The 20,860-nt window shown below is 39.2% G+C and overlaps 1 protein-coding gene across 1 annotated transcript; it reads right to left on the bottom strand.

Moving 5' to 3' along the window:
• Nucleotides 1-4,602: 4,602 nt before the first annotated feature.
• Nucleotides 4,603-19,643, bottom strand: LOC306849921 (interleukin-17 receptor E-like; the record flags this gene model as incomplete). Its single annotated transcript, XM_079385304.1, has 18 exons — nucleotides 4,603-6,465; nucleotides 8,067-8,174; nucleotides 8,260-8,305; nucleotides 9,231-9,299; nucleotides 10,709-10,863; nucleotides 10,967-11,012; nucleotides 11,092-11,139; nucleotides 11,465-11,664; nucleotides 12,472-12,538; nucleotides 12,973-13,038; nucleotides 13,416-13,567; nucleotides 13,657-13,768; nucleotides 13,856-13,945; nucleotides 14,309-14,400; nucleotides 14,480-14,563; nucleotides 16,236-16,251; nucleotides 18,758-18,856; nucleotides 19,551-19,643. The coding sequence occupies 18 exons, from the start codon at nucleotides 19,641-19,643 to the stop codon at nucleotides 5,633-5,635; spliced, it is 2,376 nt and encodes a 791-aa protein (XP_079241430.1). The 3' UTR covers nucleotides 4,603-5,632.
• Between the last annotated feature and the right edge of the window lie 1,217 nt (nucleotides 19,644-20,860).

Consider the following 20,860-nt stretch of genomic DNA (forward strand, 5'->3'; position numbering starts at 1 on the left):
ATCTTGTAAAATGTGTGGTAAGTACTGACGCTCCATAGTATAAACAAAGTTTGTGCGTCGCAAATCTCGAAAGTGAAACTAAAAAGCGATTGTGCATTCCAAAGCAGTCTCAATGCCTAGCATATTAATAGAGGCTCCCTGATGCCCGCATTTTATATACAGTATAGTTACCCAATGATATAACTGCGCGAGAAAGTATTGAAATATATATTTTCCCTGTGTTTCTTTCCTGCTGTGTGAGCTACTGAAATGAGCCACATTGTGAAACAGCCAATCAGAGCAGAGCTCAACTTTGAGCCGCACTGTCAAGTCAAGTCAAGTCAATATTATTTGTATAGTGCTTTTAACAATGCAAATTGTGTCAAAGCAGCTTTACTTCGGCTTGATATAAAGCTGGATGGCTTGATATCAGCTTTACAGTATTTAGACGGGGAAATAGTTTGTTGAAATAGTGTCATTCTCCTCTGGCCAGACAAAATCAGCAGTTTAAATCTAGGCTAAAGCAGAGTCAGATTGTGCATCTGGTTCCTGTGGTCTTGTCCCGATGGCCGTCTTGGAGACAGGGTCTTCACTGGGGATCTGTCTCTGGGGCTCATCTAGGTGTCCTGGCTGTAGAGGCCATCTCTAGGTGCTGATCCAACATCTGATCTGGATACAGTCTGGATCTGGGTGGCTACGGTGACCTCGGAACTAGAAAATGGCGCTACTGTGTTCAGACGCCGTCCAGGCCGCTCCGCTTAGATTTTGCTTTAAGTTACTTTTTTACTTACTTTTACTTTCTCTTTTTACACATTTCACGTCGGCACTGATCACCTATAACATAGAAACACTTTTGGACATTGGGAACCGCTACACTAACCTGTTCCAGGACACTTTAGCCACGAATCCAGTGTGGCCTCTGGGGATTCTTCGGAATGCGGAGATAAACAACAACCCCCCGAGGCGAAGGATCAAGAAACACCGCGGGAAATGCGCTGGGATTCGAGACAGAGTCTGGAAAAGGGCTCACATTCCTCCTCTTCTGAGCATTCTGCTCGCAAATGTCCAATCTTTGGAGAATAAGATGGACGATCTTAGAGCCAGGATTAGTTTCCAACGGGACATAAGGGACTGTAACATCCTTTGTTTGTCAGAAACGTGGCTTTCATCCTCGGTCCCGGACGGTGCTGTTATGCTAAGTGATAACTTCTCTGTTTTTCGGATGGACAGAACAGCAGAGGCCGGTAAATGCAGGGGTGGAGGAGTGTGTTTCATGATTAACAAGAAATGGTGTGATCCCAGGAATATCTCCATTCTGTCGCGTTCCTGCTCGCCTCATCTGGAACATCTTTCCATTACTTGCCACCCATTTTATCTGCCCCGGGAGTTTTCATCGATCATTGTTACTGCTGTGTACATTCCACCACAGGCTTGGCTTTGTCTAAGCTTCACGACGTGCTCAGCGGCTACATTAACAAACATCCTTACGCTGCCTTTATCATCACGGGAGACTTTTTATGTTATTTTATTCTTTTATTTTTTTCTACTTTTCTTTTTCTTAATATTTGTATTCTTTATAATTGCACTGTCCTTGGAGCGGACCTGACCTACATTTCACTGCTGGTTATACTCAGTATAATTGTGTATGTGACAAATAAAAAATCTTGAATCTCTTGAATAAGAAAGAAACAGACTAATATTAGCGTAGATGCCATTCTTCTAACAATGTAACAAGTACATCAGGTGTTTTGGGAAGTGTTCCCAGTTCCGGTTGACCTAATTAACGCAGCCTAACAATCCTTTAACGGATTTGAATTATAGAAATGTGATAGTGTATTATGTGTAAACCAGGTTAAAGAGATGTGTCTTTAATCTAGATTTAAACTGACAGAGTGTGTCTCTTTAGACATTAGACAATTAGAGCATAGGTCGTAATTTATATATTTTTTAAGATGGAAAAATGCAGTTTTACAAATGCTAGAAACATGTTTTTCGAAGGAAAGATTGCTATCAAAAAGTACGCCTAGGTTTCTAACTGATGACGAAGAATTTACAGAGGAGCCATCAAGTATTAGACAGTGATCTAGATTATTACAGGCAAAAGTTTTTGGTCCAATAATTAATACCTCTGTTTTTTCCGAATTTAGCAGTAAGAAATTGCTAGTCATCCAGTTTTTGATATCAACTATACATTCCGTTAGTTTTGAAAATTGGTAAGTTTCATCAGGTCGCGAAGAAATATAGAGCTGGGTATCATCAGCATAAGAGTGAAAGCTAACACTATGTTTCCTAATGATATCTTCCAAGGGTAACATGTAAAGCGTGAAAAGTAACGGCCCTAGTACTAAGCCTTGAGGTACTCCATTGTGATTGGTATGATATCTCTTCATTTACTGTGTTTGCTTGATGAAGGTCTTCTGACCGAAACGTCGCTTTTTAAACATTTAAAATAAAGGGATTAACAGTGTGCAGATCTTTTTTCTACTTTTTCTGATCACTTTTTGATCTTGCACCTGATCGAGATACTCTTGGACGTGCGTACCTTCTTTTTTTTCATCTCTTCATTTACTGCCACAAATTGATGGCGGTCAGATAAGTACGATTTGAACCATGCCAGTGCACTTCCTCTAATGCCAACATAATTTTCTAGTCTATTTAAAAGAATGTTGTGGTCAATAGTGTCAAACACGGCACTAAGATCCAGTAGCACTAATAGAGAGATACAACCACGATCAGATGATAAAAGCAGGTCGTTTGTAACTGGTAACTAAAATGGTCTAAAACCTGACTGGAAATCCTCACATATATAATTTTTCTCTAAGAAGGAATATAGTTGTGATGATACTATCTTTTCTAATATCTTTGACAGAAAAGGGAGATTCGTGATCGGCCTGTAATTAATTAATTCTTTGGGGTCAAGTTGTGCTTTTTTAATGAGAGGCTTAATAACAGCCAATTTGAAGGTTTTTGGGACATATCCTAATAACAATGATGAGTTAGTAATATTCAGAAGAGGATCTGTTACTTCTGTAAGCACCTCTTTTAGGAGCTTAGATGGAACAGGGTCTAACATACATGTTGTTGGTTTAGATGATTTAACAAGTTTATACAATTCTTCATTTCCAATAGAAGAGAATGAGTGGAATTGTTCCTCAGGGGATCTATAGTGCACTATCTGATGCGATACTGTGACTGAATAAAACTATTAAAACAAAGCAAAATGACATTATCAATACACGTGTGAAGAAAAGTGACTGTACTCAAGCTCTCATGCTGTTTTTGGCATTTACGTGGAGGAAGATCAGGTTGTTTATCGTGTGCCGTGTGCTGTTTTGCATGCTCCTGTTTGTTAGTCAACACACAGGATAGTTACTATATGGGTCATATGCAAATTCACCAACTAATCCTGAAGCACTCATATTACATCTTAGAAGCTGTTGCACATTTGAGCACAAATGTTCTGAAAATAAACTAGTGAATGAAGTGTTTGCATACAGTATATACAGTTATACAGTAGGTTTGACATCTAATGCCTTAGTTTAGCTCGATTTCCCCTCTTATTGTGAGCAAATCATCAGTGCATCTTAGACCAAAGGGGTAAAAAAGGTTGTATTCGTAACCCTTTGTCAAAATGTAGTAACTTGCTGAAATTACTTTCCTTTGTCAGCTGAAGTCCCAATTCCTCTCTTCTCCAACCAAGATAGTTTTGTCCATACAAATCCCTACATTTTTCATTGTACATCCAATTTCACTGGCAAGCAGTACAATGGATTGCAGATATTTCGGGTTGGCTTGCATATGCTTTTTGAGAAACAAGTATAGTGAATTCTGTGATAGATGTGCATAGGCACGTTGACACTTTTGCAAACTCAAAAAAAAAAAAAAAGGAACATTGTCATGTACATAAAAAAGGGTTTTCTGTTGCAGTCTGAGGAAAGGATGTCACCCAATAATTGTGGAGAGCAAATCGATCATTGAAAAGCCCAAATGAGTCGACTACTTTGTCATTTGTTTGTTTTGTAAAGTTGGCTTCAGCAGTTCTTCTAGAAGCCATGAATCCTACCAAAACCTAACACGCCATGTGTGCAAATGGATGAATACGCTTGATAAAATGAGGGGTTTGGTAGATTTTGCATAACCTCCAGCTTTCAGTTATTGTGACAGACAAGAGCCGTAATGTGAAGCATCTGCAAAGCATGTCAGGCCGTTGAGAAAACTTGTTCGGCAGCATGTAGCCAACAAAACAATCGTGCACCAAAACAGTTTTGATTGCAGCATAGCTCCAGGGGGAAAATAGCTTTCTGACAACCACGAGAATATATAGATGTTTCCCTGTGTGTACCCCTGTTACTTTCTATTAAATTTCTGACGCATTTAATGAAATACGTAAACGTGCTCTTGCTGCGGCACAGACGAATTTGCATGCATTTTACTGTTGGTCAAATCGCTCCAAGATGGTTCCTGATTCTGTCCAAAAAAGGAAGATAAGATCACTGTGACCACATGAAAACTGTACAACAATATGGATCAACCTGACATGAACAACAAAGGCAGAAAAAAAAAAAACATCATTTGTCTGAACTTATTAAACTGGGCTGCAATAATCAGCTAAACTGGAGTTTTAATGTTTGAGGATACATTTATTTAAAGCACAGAATCGCTGATTCTGGTTTACAACTGTTCCAAGTGCAGCAGTACAATACAAAGACAAGTCTACTGAAGCAGGTATTTGTACAAAAAATAACGCGTTTACATGGATTCTCCTTCTTCAGATGTTATCTGAAGACATTTCTTATCTTCAGCCAGCAATGTACGTCGCTTGAGGGAGTGCTTACTGTATATTTATTGCAGAATGATCATATTTACAAAACAAGCACATACTGGATGAACAGCACCATAAATGTCTCAATCACCAGCAGGTGTTCTTTGAGTCAAGACTTTCCAGGTCTTTGTTGGGACTTCACTTCATTCTGTACATTTATTCATTTAGCAGACACTTAACCAAAGCGACTTACAATTGAGGAAAATAAGCAATTCATCGTTAAGAGGACACAGGAAGTGCTTATAATACGAAGTTTCAGGCATTGATCGGATTAGTACAAGCTAAACGGGGAGGAATAAGGAAAGAGAAAGCAAAGTTTTTTTTAATTTATGATCAAGTCAAATGGTGACGGAAGAGACGAGTTTTCAGGTGTCGCTGCACATGTATTACCTCATTTGTAAGTTACTTTGGATAAAAGTGTTGGTAAATTAATACAAGTGATTCATATTAAGCAGGCAATAACACAAAAAGTGCTAACAATATGAAGTTTCAAGCATTGTCTAGAATAGTACAAGCTAGAACAAGGACGGATTTAATCTGTTCGAAATCACTTGAACAGAAACAGTGGGGCCTTCAAAGCCGCAGGCCGCTCGAGATAACAGCAGCGGACAAATAAAGCAGAAAACCAGGGACATACAGCACCAGAGGTTAACCAGGAACTTCACAGGAGGACTTGAAGACAGCGGGAGTCTGAGTTTTATGTTTCAGCCCAGCCCCGGAGAGTGCCAGCACTGTCTGTCTGTGAATCACCTCTGCCTTCTCATTCCCTCTCCACTCAAACAATCAGAGGACAGCACGAGTTCAGTCAGAGAGTGAAACGGCTTCATCCTATCAGCAGGCTCCTAGTATCTCTGGTGCAGAATGCTTCTTTGAATACTCCTTTCTGGACAAATGTGCTTTAATTCGCTGCTTTTTTCGTCGCTTTCGCTTTGTACAGATCACTGATTTTCGTGAGGACTTGGGAACGCTCGGCACAGGAAGTCCCGCCTTTAGTCTGGGAGCGAGCTGACGCCACATGAAGAACGACAGCGCTTTGGACAGAAGACGGGGCCAGCATTGCCCACTCCCTTGGGCTCTTGTGGGCTCTCCCAGGTCGTGCAGTAAAGAGGACATGTCCTTCGGGAGACAGTACTTTGGCACACACCGGAGCTGTTTTGGGATGTAAGTGCTGCTGCTGTTAAGACCCTGGAAGCACACCAGTCCAAACCCCCGGCCGTGGCCATCGCTGTGTATTCCCGTCCACAGACAGGAGAGGGTAGCGTTGAGCACAGGAGCCGTGATAGAGGACGACTCTACTGGATTCTCCATCCATTCTCCATCACAGCACTTCTGCTCTTCCTCTTCAACAGCATTATACAGCCCAGTCTCAGAGAACTCCGGTCCAGCGACCCAATCGCTCTTCGCCCATCTCAGAAAAGCCTGCTGGGCATCAGGGCTCCAGGCGATCAGGACGAGACCACCCGCCTTCTGCACAGCCTGACACTGTCCGTACAGCCACGGCACAGGTCCCAGCTCTGCCAGAGAGGACACCCACTGCGCCAGCCTCACATCCATCAAGAGCTCCCCCTGCAGGCCGGAGGCTAAACTGCAGACGGCAGCCACATGGGCCGCATCGTTAGACGAGCACACGAGCAGCACGGGACGTCTTTCAGCACTCCGCCACTCTGCAGAAACAAAGACATTTGTGACCCTGCAGCACAAAAGCAGTCATGAGTAGCACAGGTATATTTGTAGCAATAGCCAACAATACACTGTATGGATCAAAATTATACATTTCTCTTTTATGACAAAAATCATTAGGATATTAAGATCATGTTCCATGAAGATATTTTGTAAATTTCCTACCGTAAATATATCAAAACTTAATTTTTGATTAGTAATATGCATTTCTAAGAACTTAATTTGGACAACTTTGAAGGAGATTTTCTCAATATTTAGATTTTTTTTTTGCACCCTCAGATGGAAAGCCTATTTGTTCAGCTTTCAGATGAAGTATAAACCTCATTTTCAAAAACTTTTTTTTTGCTTTTTCTTTTTGTCGAGGGTCACTTTCATCCTCTCACACAGAAATTAACCAGGGTCATAATATAAACATTTTGAACATATTTTATGCAAGTTCATTTTAAAGTCCTGTTTTTTTAATGCAACATGTTTCAGTTGCACTTAATGTTGACACATTTTTCAAGTTAAATAAACATTACTTTCACCAACTGAATGCTCACTTATAAAACCTTACATTTGTTTTTCTGGTTTGATTTTGAAGTGACAAAGCGGTTATCTTACGGCGCTTTTCCACTGCATGGCACGGTACGGTTCACTTTTGGGGGGTTTTCCACTGGGTACAGTACCTGGTACTTTTTTCACCTCGGCCGACATTCCAAGCGAGCCGTAATGTTACCAAAACGTGACGTGTAAACTCTGCTGATCACTGATTGGCCGGAGAAAATCATCACTGCCTGAGTCACTGAATTTGCGGCACGAGACATGACAGACCCACTAGATTTAAATCAGCACAGCCAGCGATGGATCGAACGCAACTGTTTTGAATGAGCGCACCTTTTTTAAACAACCAAAAAATGTCTGTTTCATTGTTTGTTGAGGAAGTACAGACTGTCCTCTCGTTAATAGCCGAGGAGTGGATCCAGCGAGAGCGTGATGGAGCGACGCGGGATGAAAATGTTTTTTAGGAGTCACTATAGCCTGTATAGTTCCGCCTCGGCGCAACAATAACGACATGAGAATAATCCCGCCCACTCTAAAATGGTACTAATCTGCAGTGGAAATGCAAACCGACCCGAACCGACCCCTGCCGTGCCGTACCACACAGTGGAAAAGCACCATAAATGGGTGAGTTTACCAGAGAGTGGAACAGAAAAAAAGAAGAAACAAAAGCCAATCATAGTGTAATAGACGCTATGTGACCTTTTCCCCCATCAATTCTCACTTACCCTCCATCAAACCCACTACGCACTTTAGAGGGTCTGTTAAACTCAGTGGGCTCAGGGGAGGCAAGCCTCCCGCTGTAATTTTGTAATAATGGTGTTGCTATTGCACAGTGTAATTTAAGAAAAACAAGTTATTTAAACATTTTAAAAGTCATTATTTGTCATTATTACAGTCGTACAATACATTTCACTACATGTCGTACTACGTATGTATATGTATGTGACAAATAAAATTTGAATTTGATTGAATTTGAGTGCTCGTACACTTCTTTAGTACTTGATTCTGGCCAAAAATCAAAAGGAAATGTGTATGGACTGACCTGATGTGATTATATTGACCAGGTAGCATGTGATGCAGACCAGTACAGTGACCGCAGCCAGAAGAGTCAGTGCAGTGCCAGTGATGAGACCCCATCGCCTGTGTGTGACTGTGAAGCTTCAGCATGAGTACGACTATTCAGCTCCATCTGTCAGCAAGTGTGCTCTAATTATTATATGGATGTTTCTACTTACAGTCAGGGCAAATGATTCGTCTTCCAGTGAGATCCAAGCGCCATACCTACAGACAGACAGCATCAGATCAGACAGACACAAGCTGCAGTGGTTTCACAATCAAATACTAGATTGCTACATACTGCACAATATACACTACTGGTCAAAATTTTGGGGTCGGTAAAAAACGTCAATGTTTTAGAAAAAGTTTTTTTTATTTGATCACAAAAAAATAATAATTATATTGTGAAATATTATTTAAAACCCACTGTTTTCTCTGTGAATATTATGTTAAACTGTAATGTATTTCTGTGATCTGCAGCTGTATTTTCAGCATCATTACTCCAGTCTTCAGTGTCACATGATCTTCAGAAATCATAATAATATACTGATTTACTGCTCAACAAACACTTCTGATTATTATCAATGTTGAACACAGCTGTGCTGCACAATATTTTTGTTGAAACTGTGATACATTTTATTTTTCAGGATTCACAGATGAATAGAAAGTTCAAAAGAACAGCATTTATTTGAAATATAAATCTTGTGTAACATCATAAATGTCTTCACTGGCACTTTTGATCAATTTATTATGTCCTTACTGAACAAAAGTCTTAATTTCTTTCAAAAAGACAAGAATAAATAAATAAATAACAATACTGCCTACAAAATTTTGAACATTGTGTACTGCCTACCTTTTACAAACCATGGTTTGTGAAACAGTGGTACGCTACATTGTAGTCAATAGTGGTCTCGGGTCGTCATCTCAGAAATAAATAGTTATTTTGTATAAACTTTTATAAATTTTTGCGCAAAAACAAAGAGCTCAGCTCTGAGTTAAGGAAGAGCTGTTAAATGTAGCGTCTGCTATGACTTCTGTGAGCAGAAACAGTGTGAGTACTAAGCTAGTATGACCCATGCAGCGATTAACTGAAAAGAGTTATAACAGAAAAGAAATGATAAATGGCCAGACTGTAAATGAAAGGCATTACCTGCACACACAGTGCTGATGAGAGGAAGGGGAAGGGCACTCTCAGCTCAGCCTCAGTGGCGCCTCCATCCTGAGGAGGTCAGTAATAACAGAAGTCAGATCGCTTGCCAGAACAACACACCTACTGCACATTCTTACACAGATACTTACCACATTGGAGTTGGAATTCAACTTTTACATTATCATGACAAGAAATGCAAGAGCAGCTGTATAAGAAGAGCTACTTTACAGATTATTATTGGTCATTCTATGGAAATGTCCATTATTCTGTCCCTAACCTTTACAGAAATATTGCACTTGAAAAACACTTTAGGGTTACGGTTTCTTAATATTTTAAAATGCATCCATGTTGTTTGAACAATTAGACCTTCTTGAGTCAATGTGGCAATATTTGTTTTTTAATTAATTATATAGAATTCCAAGCACCACAAAACTGCTCATCCCCACAGCCATGTCATAAACAGGGTTTTCTACCATTTAAAATACAATACTGTTTTCATAACCATGTCATGATATAAATGGCATAAAAAAAATAAATGATGAATAAATATTATAAAATATATAATGAAAATAGTGGTCCCCTGGAGTTGTGTCACTGGTGTTGCCGTTTAACAAAAGTCTTTTATTTTGGAATAAAACAATTTAAAATTAAAATCACACTGATGACATCACTTGACTTCCTTCTTCCTATTTCCTGATGATCTATGAAAAAAGGCCCATGTTAGTCCCACTGTTTCTTTTCAGTTATCAGAAATTCTCTCATTTATCTCATGATTTCATATGAAGCTTTCAGTCGATGTCACTGGTATGAGCCGTTTATTGTTTTAATTCCTGTAAAAAACTAGAATATAAATGGATTCGACTAGAATTTAGTGAGCATACCATGACTGACAACATGTGGTTTGGTATCTTGCAGCAGACATTCTGTAAAATGCATTTTTGAAGGAAATTGTCACTGGTGTTACTGTCACTTCTTTATGGACAACACCAGTGAAGATCAGTATATCAGGGCTTATGTTTGTCACCGGTGTTACTGTGGTCACATTAAACAAATAAAACAATCTCCTTATTTCTTGCATTTTCATTATTTCTCCGTAACTCGGACTACATGTGCTGAAAAAAAAAAGAGAAATAACATTACATAAAAACTTTAATATTGCTAAAGAAGGTAACACCAGTGACAAAAAAGGTACTTGTGGTCTTTAAATAACTGCACAAAAAAGAAAGAAAAAAGTAATTAAGCTGTGACTTGTATATATTCATGAAGTCAAAAGGTAATCTAATAATGTGGTCTAAGTTTAAAAGTTCATTCTACCCTATAACACACAAGAAAAGGACAAATGTGGCAGGGGCTTTAGCAACAGATGCCCACAGACTTCTCACATATGAGATTCTTTCACATTTTTCTCATGTGTTGCTGAATGCAAACACCAACTGAATCTGGAATTGAACTCTTTAAACAGCAGGAGCTCTACTAACCACCCAGCGTGAGATGACGTTTCCTTGAGATACACAGGTCTCTCCCTCTCTGGCGCACAGCTGAGCAGCAAACGAAGCGGCGACGCTGGAGCTCAGGTGCAGGAGCAGGTGCAGAGATCCAGGATCGACCGCCACGCTCCACTCTGAGCGGCCCTCTGACAGAGAGAGAGACAGAGAGAGAGAGAGAGAGAGAGAGAGAGAGAGTCAGACAGAGGCCAGCACACCTCACCTCACACCCTCCTGCTCTCCTCTCCTCACCTGACTCGAACGGACAGAAGACCCGACCACTGCCATTGAGAGAAAACTGCAACCAAAACATCATGCACACATGAGAAACCTGAACATTTGAGTCATGCATTAATGTGTGCTTGAGCATGCGTTACCTTCACACACATCTGAGGGTGTTTATCCACAGCAGACATATTATATTGCTGTTGGAAAAGCAAAATCCTTATGTTGTGCATAGCATACTGTCATTCAATACACTGCGTGAACTGGGCAAAGTATACATAAAATACTTAAGTGACAAAATGTACAGTATATGCAATGCATCCAAGTTGACGTTGCATTTTTAGGGAGAGAAGTTCTTGACGCATTTGATCGGACTGTTAAAAACTAGTTTTACACAAAACGTAACAATGAGGTCATGTGACAAGTGTAACATACTGCTGTTTAAAAGTGGATTGTTGCATATGGCCTACTGTTTCATTCAATAAATACATATGCTCTGTGCACAGCATACAGTGAGTCACTTACGATGTTTGTGGGATCGTCACGCACTAGCTTGGTCCGGTGGAGGGTGGCGTTGGGGGCGGGGACACAGTAAGAGTTCTGCGTGTGGATTAGCCAGCACAGAGAGACGGAGGGATCTGATTGGTCAGCGGGGCAGAGAGGCTTCCACTCCAGAACAGAGCCACGAACTCTAACTGAACTCGAGGACAAGATATCACCTCCGTCTGCAGGAGCAGCACAGAAACGAAGCTGTCAGTCAACCACACCACAGACACTGAGCTGACTGCTGCAGTTACTCTACAGCTTCTTGACTGATTTGAAACGCTCTGTATGGACAGCAGCTCACTGCTACACCAGCACTGCTCCTCGTTCTCCAACTCAGTCAAATATAACACAGCTGTTCATTTGTAATATCTATAAGGGACATTTTACATATATATTTAAATATTTCATCTTTGAAATTGTTCACTGAATTGGCAGCATAGCAGTTCCTCCTTCATGATCGATACATGTCAGTTTGAGTGCGGTCAGAATGTATGGAAGCTTGTTTCTTCCACAAAATAAAACAAATTAAAAAGGGAACTGCTACTTTTTCTCTCACAAAGTTGCCTGTTTTTGCAATTATGTATATCTCAGATTTGTTTATCTTACAATTCTTATTTTTTTCATCCTGTGCAGAGACAAGCTTCTAGGATTGTGCGATTTTAGGCAGAATAAACACATGGAAGAAAGACTGATGGGAGAGAGTAACACTGCACAGTCACTTTACCAAACGCAGTGACATTTTATTCTTTACACCGTACCCTTCTATTGAAAGGGGATTTCATTTGGATCAGACTCAATTAATTTCTCTCCTATGGAAGAGTTGACATGACGTTCTGGTTCAGTTATCAGTTCAATCCTCTCTGTGCACGTCAATACTAATAATATATATACTGCACATGATCACGTGATCTTTACACTAAGTGTTATGAATGGGAAAGTAACAACAACAACAAACAGAGTTGCTTCCACAAACATCATTGACTCACGTGGCAGTGCTCTCTCTTTTAAAGGACACTGTGTGTTTCTTCTGGAATCATGGCCTGGAAACCACAGCTGTGAACACAGAATGATGCATACACTTATAGGGAGCAAAAACATTTTCAAAAACAGTGTGTGTGTGTGTGTGTGAGTGCGTGTGTGTGTGTGTGTGTGTGTGAGTGTGTTTTTGTGACAAAATGAGGACATAAATGTGCATAATGACACAGGTATTACAATGAGAAGGTGACTTATGAGGATATTGCCCCATGTCCCCACTTTTCAAAACGCTTATAAATCATACAGAGTGAGTTTTTTTTGGGAAAGTAGAAATGCAAACAGTCTCCTGTGAGGACTAAGTTTAGGTGTAGGGCAATAGCACATACAGTTTGTACAGTATAAAAACCATTACACCTATGGGATGAACCCACTTTTCACAAAAACAAACGTGTGTGAGTGTGCGTGTGTGTGAGAGAGGGTGAGTGTGAGTGTGTGTGTGAAGAGCAGCACACCTGTACACAGACACAAGGTATCAGGTAGGGGAAGCTCAGATTGAAGGTTTTAACCTTCGGTTCAATCTGCAACACAAACACAACACCTCAATGGCTTATTGAAGATTTATACACTCTATGATGGTCACAGCTTCATACATCCGGTCATTTGAGAAATCGTATATTAATCCATGGAAACACTGTGTGTGTTATGTGAAACCATACAGTAAATATTCACAATGAGAAATATTTAGGTAAACAAGCATAAATAAGCCCAATGAATCCTTGCATGATGTATAAATACTTTTAATAGAATTAAAAATTATGCAATGATCATATTAGCATATAAATGTGGTTTTATTTTCACATGAATGAGAATGAGTTTCCCTTTAGTATTGTCTTTTATTATGAAGTCTACCTTCTAAAAAATTTAGATCTAACAAAGTAAGATGACCTTCACCCACCTGATTAAAATCAATTCCTTCACACACTGCATGTGAATTATTGTAGCACAGGCTCATCTTCACTTCACTTCTGTCGGTGTCCATTCGTACAGTGAAGCGTTTAGCATGTTCATCCACCGTAACACTGGCTTTGGGCACTGGATCGTCAGTGTCTGGATTTGAAACACACATGGAAAACAGCAGATGTGAATGCAGCTGTGTTCTGATATTCTGACAGTAGTACAGAGAGAGAGAGACAGACCTGTGTTCTCTACGAGGTAAGATGTGCTAATGAGCACACGACTGTGGCTGTGAACAGACACGCTGACCCTGGATCCAGGCTGGGCTGGGAAACAGTTATACCGCACAATCCACTGGAGGGCGACAGACACACACTCAAACCACTGCAAACACGCTGCACACTGATTCAACACACATGAAGGTCGCAAGCGCTCACTCACAAAGGCCTGATGGGACGTCACGTTCATTACATGCCCCTGAATTTTAGCTTTGCGAGGCTGAAACAACGAATCGCCACTACTGCTGATCCACTGGTGAAGGAGAAAATACAATCATTAATGCCACAGATTCAGTTTAGCTTAAAGAAGAGTTCACACTGACCGAGAGCAGCAGTAAAACAGAAGAGCAGGTGGCAGCTCAATTCTATATAACTATAATAACTATATATGCATTTAAGATAGCTAAATATATAGGTCCATCAACAAGGAAGAAAAAAAACACTTCCATATGTTCTGCGGCACATCAATCATCAACTTCAACTGTGTTTCATACAAATCCTCACTTGGAGTGTGACATTCATTCTGCCTTGAAACTCGAACTAAACCACACGATGTGAAACAAAACAAACTTGTTTTGTGAAGCTATCAGTGATTCTGACTCGGCCACAGACGTACCCTGAGAGTGTTGCTCCGTTTCCACAGGAGCAGCGTGTAGGAGTCCCCAGTTTCAGAGTCGCTCAACTCAATCGTCAGTGATTCGTTTGCCACTACAAACACAGGAGAGTGTCAGTGAACTCAGTCAGTCGCTGTAATGGCCGATAAGATGAGCTGTGATGTTGTACATACGCAGAGGATGGATGGAGAGCCGCACACAGACACAGACGTCCAGCCAGCGGAGCGTACAGAGTCTCAGCTCAGGCAGCTCTCGCTCTGTTCAGTCCAGCACAACACAACACAAACACGCAAAACAGGACACGCGTCAGATCCATGGCACAACGTCTGACTGACTAGAATGGTATTTTTCTTACATTTAATGTCAGCTAAATACAGCGGGTAAAATAAGTATTGAACACGTCACCATTTTTCTCAGTAAATATATTTCTAAAGGTGCTGTTGACTTGAAATGTTCACCAGATGTCGGTAACAACCCAAATAATCCATACATACAAAGAAAACAAAAGAAACAAATTCAGAAATGAAGTTCTGTGAAGAAGAAAGGGAGGTGCATAAAGCCATGGAAAATCCAGCTGAAATCTAGAAAGCAATCCTGCCCCTCGTCAGTGGAAATTAATATTAGCTGCTTCAGTCCAACTCCTACAGTACCAGGATGATGAAGATGATCCCAAACACAGCCAAGCAAACTCTCGAACTTGAACCCAATAGAAAATAAGAACTAAAGGTCAGAGTTCATAGAAGAGACCCACAGAACCTTCCAGATTTGAAGACAAGATCACATCTGATCAATGCATGCCACTAGTTTCTCCTGCAGGAGGCGTCTTCAAGCTGTCATCACCAACAAAGGCTTTTGTACAAAGTATTCAATACATTTCAGTAGTTCAGTACTTTTCCCTGCGTCACTTTTATTACACAGAACTTCATTTCTGAACTTATTTGTTTTGTTTTATTTGTATGTATGGAGTACTTGGGTTGTTACCAACGTCTGGTGAAAAAATCATGACCGCACCTTTAGAAATATATTTACTGAGAAAAATGGTGGCACGTTCAATACTTATGTTATCCTCTGTATATGTATTATTATTGCAATAATTAGCAAGATTTCAGAAAGCTGCATCACACACAACAGCAGTCTAAAACGATGAAAACAGTTTTTGGACTATTAAACTGGGGAGCGGAGGATTAAGCTAACATTTACTGAATCTGACATCATTAACATCTCATTCTGCTTTCTGAAGAAAAAAGGTTGTGAATCAGGAATGAAAAATCACGGGAGTCATGATTTATTTTATTCTGTTGACAGCACAAGTTCACCTATAGCACAACTCTAATAGTGAGCAGAAGTCAAGCCAACTTTAGTTCTATAGCACTATATAAATACAGTGTATTTCAAAGCATCTTCACAGCGATAGACAGGAAAGTAACAGCGTTGCTTGAGTCAGTTTAATGTTGATTCAATTCAGTTCAATAACAGTGTTAATGTTGCAAAATGTGTCAATTATGAACCAATTGAAGTCAGCTATAATGCAGCTCTCCAGAAGACAACAGTGTCATCTTTCAGCTCAATTCAGCTCAAGTTTTGATTGAAAATCAAGTCTGAAATCTTTTGGCTTTAGTACAATGACAGTTTACAGTAGAAGTGGATTGTTTTCTCACACTGTATGAAGAGGTTTGTATTCATAAAAATAGAGCTCTTTGGAGTGAATGTCTTTAGAGACCATGACCATATATCAACATCAAATGTTTGTTCAGAATAAGACCGGGAACATAAACCATCAAACTGTTTTGACATGCAGAAGCACAAAATGCTTCCTTGAATGTCTCCGTTTAAACGTCTTACTTTACTGTACAGGTCTATAGTGTGCATGTGAAATACTAAAAGGAGCCATGAAGACATTCTGAAGTGATGTATTGTGTCATTACTCACCAGCACCACTCCATTCCTTAAGAGAGAGAGAGAAAAGAGAAAGATTAGCTTAAGAATGCATTGTTTTAAGAATGTAAAAGAGAAGCGTCTTTACAGAAGATGCATCAATGTCAGCTACACAATGGTGTGTGTGTTAACATGAGTTCAGTTCAGAGATCTGATCATCTCTGTCTGTGTGTGTGTGTGTGTGTGTGTGTGTGAGTGTGTGTGTGTGTGTGCATGTTTATGTGGTTTATGAGGACACAAATGTGTATAATGACATGGGTATGACAGAGGTATTACAATATGAAGGTGGTTTATGAGGACACTGCCTATGTCCCCGTAATTCAAAAGGCTTAAAAAACATACTAAATGGTGTTTTTTTGAAAATCTAAAAATGCACAAAGTCTCCTGTGAGGGCTAAGTTTAGGTGTAGGGTTGGTGTAGGGCAATAGCACACACAGTTTGTTCAGAATAAAAACCATTACGCCTATGGAGAGTCCCCATAAACCACAAAAACCAACATGAGTGTGTGTGTGTGTGTGTGTGTGTGTGTGTGTGTGTGTGTGCGTGCGTGTGTGTGCGCGTGCGTGTGTGTAAACCAGAAAACCATGTTTTATATGGATATCTTCTGATGGGAGAGAGATCTAAGAGACTCTACATATCCAATATAGCTTCCCTAGTGAAAATAACTAAACTAAATGTATTTGAAATATATTTATTTCATGCTAAGTATACTACAAATACATTTACATATGTCCTTAATAAAAATACCCTGCTATTGTACTTTTAGTATACTAAACTGGTAAATTGGAACAACTAATTGTGCACTTAATGCACTTTAATTGTGTGGAAGTAGTGCTGAGGTCCAACTAAAGATGTATATTTGATTGTACTAAAGTGGAACTATAACCTAACTATTGCAAGTATACTTCAGCTACACTTTAAATAAATTACATTTAAAATTATAAAGAGATTGTACAATCCTGATTGATAGTGACACTAAAAAACTTTTTTTTTTTTCTTTAGCGCTTTATTGTGTATTGCTGTACACCCAAAGCACTTTACAATCATGTGGGGGGTCTCTCCTCAACCACCACCAGTGGTTAGTTTTTTAGGCTTAATAATAAGAAATGTGTATTGTGTGTAGGGTTGTAACGATATACCGGTATGACGGTCTATCACGGTTTGAACATACACGGTTATCATACCGTAAACATTTGCATATATACCGTTAAAAAAAAAAGAAAAAGGAAAATATATATATAATAATCTCACACGCGCATATGCTATTTATTTTGGCTGCTTCACTCTGCTGAAATGACAGAGATTGTATCTAATCTCCATCCCCCGCCTAAAAAACGTTTAAATTTGCAGTAAGGGAATACTATAAAACAACAGGAACGTGGGGTTGTCTTTGAGGACGAATCCAATTTGCTAAAAATGTGGACGCAAAGTGGCTGCAAAAGCAGGCAATACATCCAACATGTTCACAGACATCATCCCTCCGTGCAGATAAAGGGGTCACATTTATAACACGTTATAAGGCCGTATAGTTTCTGTGATGCAGAGGGAGTCCCGGTGCAGTCGTGAACATGGGATTTACAGAATAACCTTAACGAGGCTGTCACTCAAATCTGATGGATGGATAAATCAAAAGTAGATATGAGTGGTGCCGTTTTATCTGCTACATACTGTTTTCAGCGTCTACAGCTTTATTTGAGAAAAACCATCAAATACACTAAACTCAAAGATCTGCTACAACCCGTCAAAATAAAAGTTCAATTTAACTCGAAGTCCTGACAGAAATAAATTAGCATTGTACAATGTACTTAAAAGTTATGACAACAATAATAATATTCTTTATAATAATTCATTTAAACATTATTTTAAGGAATATCATGTTTGTCCATGTTTTAACTTAAAATACCTCTGTTGTGCAGCACTTTGCCAAAAATAAAAGTTGTTAAATTTTCATTTGATAACAATTTTGATAACAAATTTTAAAACATTAATTAAAATGTTAAAGTGTGATATAGCTATACATAAGGCTTATGGCTTTATTTTGTTATAGTTTTTTTGTTTTTGATTTTTTCCTCTGAAGGGAGGCTTACGTTCATTAACATGATTTCAAGTTTATTACAATAAAGGATTTGTTCACTCAAATAACTTGTTCTTATTCTTTTAAGAGTCATTGTTACTGATAAGAATTATTGTTTAATATATACTGTGCAACCGTGATATTTTCTGAGCCGATCATCATAGCGTTACAGTCCTAGTGTGTGTAAGAGGTCTGCTACAGAGAAAATAAGACACGATGTGTTACTGCATTCAGAGTGAGTGTCTGTTCCTGCTGGGCGTTCATCTCTTAGCAGTTAATGCATCATTTACAGATTAAAATACTTTTTTCCTATGTGACATTTATGTTTTAAAACTTTTTGCATAAACAGTAACTTAGGCTACATTAACATACACTCATAGCTCTACATAAGGGGGAATTTGAAGACGACCAAACCTCCCCTTCATTTTCCTCTTTGAGTTACCCGTGTCTTCCTACAACGTGTCTTGAGTAACAGAGACGGCTCTGATAACATACGCTCAATACCCTGAACCTGAAGTCTGTAGTAAAGTGTCTCAGCTTGCTGGCGAGGTTAAGAGCGGATTAACACATTCAAGCAGCTATTATAAGACTGAAGTTCTATAGTAAAAATGATAGAAATATGTCCATGTAGGATATTTGAGTCAGCAATGTGTAAAAGTTTCTGAGCAATAGCAATACTATTTTCCACAGTTTAGAATAACAGTAAAGTCATCAGAAAACTTGTAAAACAACACAAATGGAAGTACGGGTATGGCAAAGAAATAACATAAGGGTCCATTTTTAAAAGAAAATGTAATATGATTAATATGATTTATGCATCATCATCATCTGAATACATAATCTTTCCATTGATGTATGGTTTGTTATGATCGGACAATATTTGTCTAACCCTAATTTACTAAATATCTTCATGGAACATGATCTTAATATCCTAATGATTTTGTCATACAAGAGAAATGGATCATTTTGACCCATGTATAGTTATGAATGAAGTATAAAGGTGTTTTCCTGCTTCTTAAGACATTTTAAACGTAGTTATGAAGTTGAAGTAAATGAACGGTTTCATAAGGAACATCAGTCGGTGTATTTCCATGATGTGTAGCCTGTAGGATACGAGCTTTAGTTACCTGTAAACAAGGTGATTTAATAATCAACACTCACATATAATACTGAAAACACCTTTATAATACCCATAATACTGAGTCCAGACTGATCTAGAAGAAAATCCCGCTCACCTGTCTGACTTTCAGTCTATCCAGCATGGAGAACGACCATTTAAACCAAACAAACAGCAAAACTACCTGAGCGACAAACGACGGTCTGTACATGGCTGTAAAATAAAACCATGAAGCACTTTTTAGGTGTTCATTATCCACCGAAGCCGATCACGGAGAGTCCGAGTCGCTGCGCTCGCGCTGGGGAGCACCGGGTGTTGTTGGTGACGCACATCACCGGAATTCCGGCGCCTCCTTCAAAAGAACTTCCGCGTTAATAAAAATAATTTACATAATTTAGCGGACGCCTTCGCAAAATCAGTTTACAGTACTTTCAAGCTATCCATTTTACATTAATGAACTAAAACTCTTTGCTGTTGAAGGTGCTCTTGAATAATGCAGAAATCAAAGTCACTACCTGACGAGCATCACTGTATCACACCTGGCTCATTACAAGCTGTGATACGTTCCAATTGCCAACTAGGTATTTAGACAACCTAATTAACATTCCAAAATTAGGGAGCATGCATGTAGCCTACAGTGGCATGCGAAAGTTTGGGAACCCCTTGCAGAATCTGTGAAAATGTGGATAATTTTACCAAAATAAGAGAGATCATACAAAATGCATGTTATTTTTTATTTAGTACTGTCCCGAGTAAGATATTCTCCATAAAAGATGTTTACATATAGTCCACAAGACAAAAAAATAGCTGAAATTATTAAAATAACCACATTCAAAAGTTTGGGAACCCTTGGTTCTTAATACTGTGTGTGGTTACCTGGATGATCTACGACTGTTTTTTTGTTTTGTGGTGGCTGTTCATGAGTCCCTTGTTTGTTCTGAACAGTTAAACTGAGCTCTGTTCTTCAGAAAAATCCTCCAGGTCCTGCAGAATCTTCAGTTTTCCAGCATCTTTTGCATATTTTAACCCTTTCCAGCAGTAACTGTATGATTTCATTCACTGATGTTCCTGAAGGAAACACGATGTATTAAGAGCCGGGGGGTGAAAACTTTTGAACAGTATGAAGATGTCCAAATTTTTCTTATTTTGTTGAAATATCATATTTTTCCATTTAGTACTGCCCTTCTGACGCGACAGAAGATACTTGCATGTTTCCTGGAAGACAAATTAAGTACAATTTACCTTGATCTTCAAATTCAAAAAGTTTTCACCCCCAGCTCTTAATGCATCGTGTTTCCTTCAGGAACATCAGTGAATGTTTGAACCTTTTTTAATTGTTGAGTTTGAGTCCCTCAACCATCCTCAGTGTGAAAAAGTGGATCTCAAAATCATACACTGCTGGAAAGGGTTCAAATATGCAAAAGATGC

Source organism: Barbus barbus (assembly GCF_936440315.1).
Source record: "Barbus barbus genome assembly, chromosome: 29".
NCBI classification, from domain to species: Eukaryota; Metazoa; Chordata; class Actinopteri; order Cypriniformes; family Cyprinidae; genus Barbus; species Barbus barbus.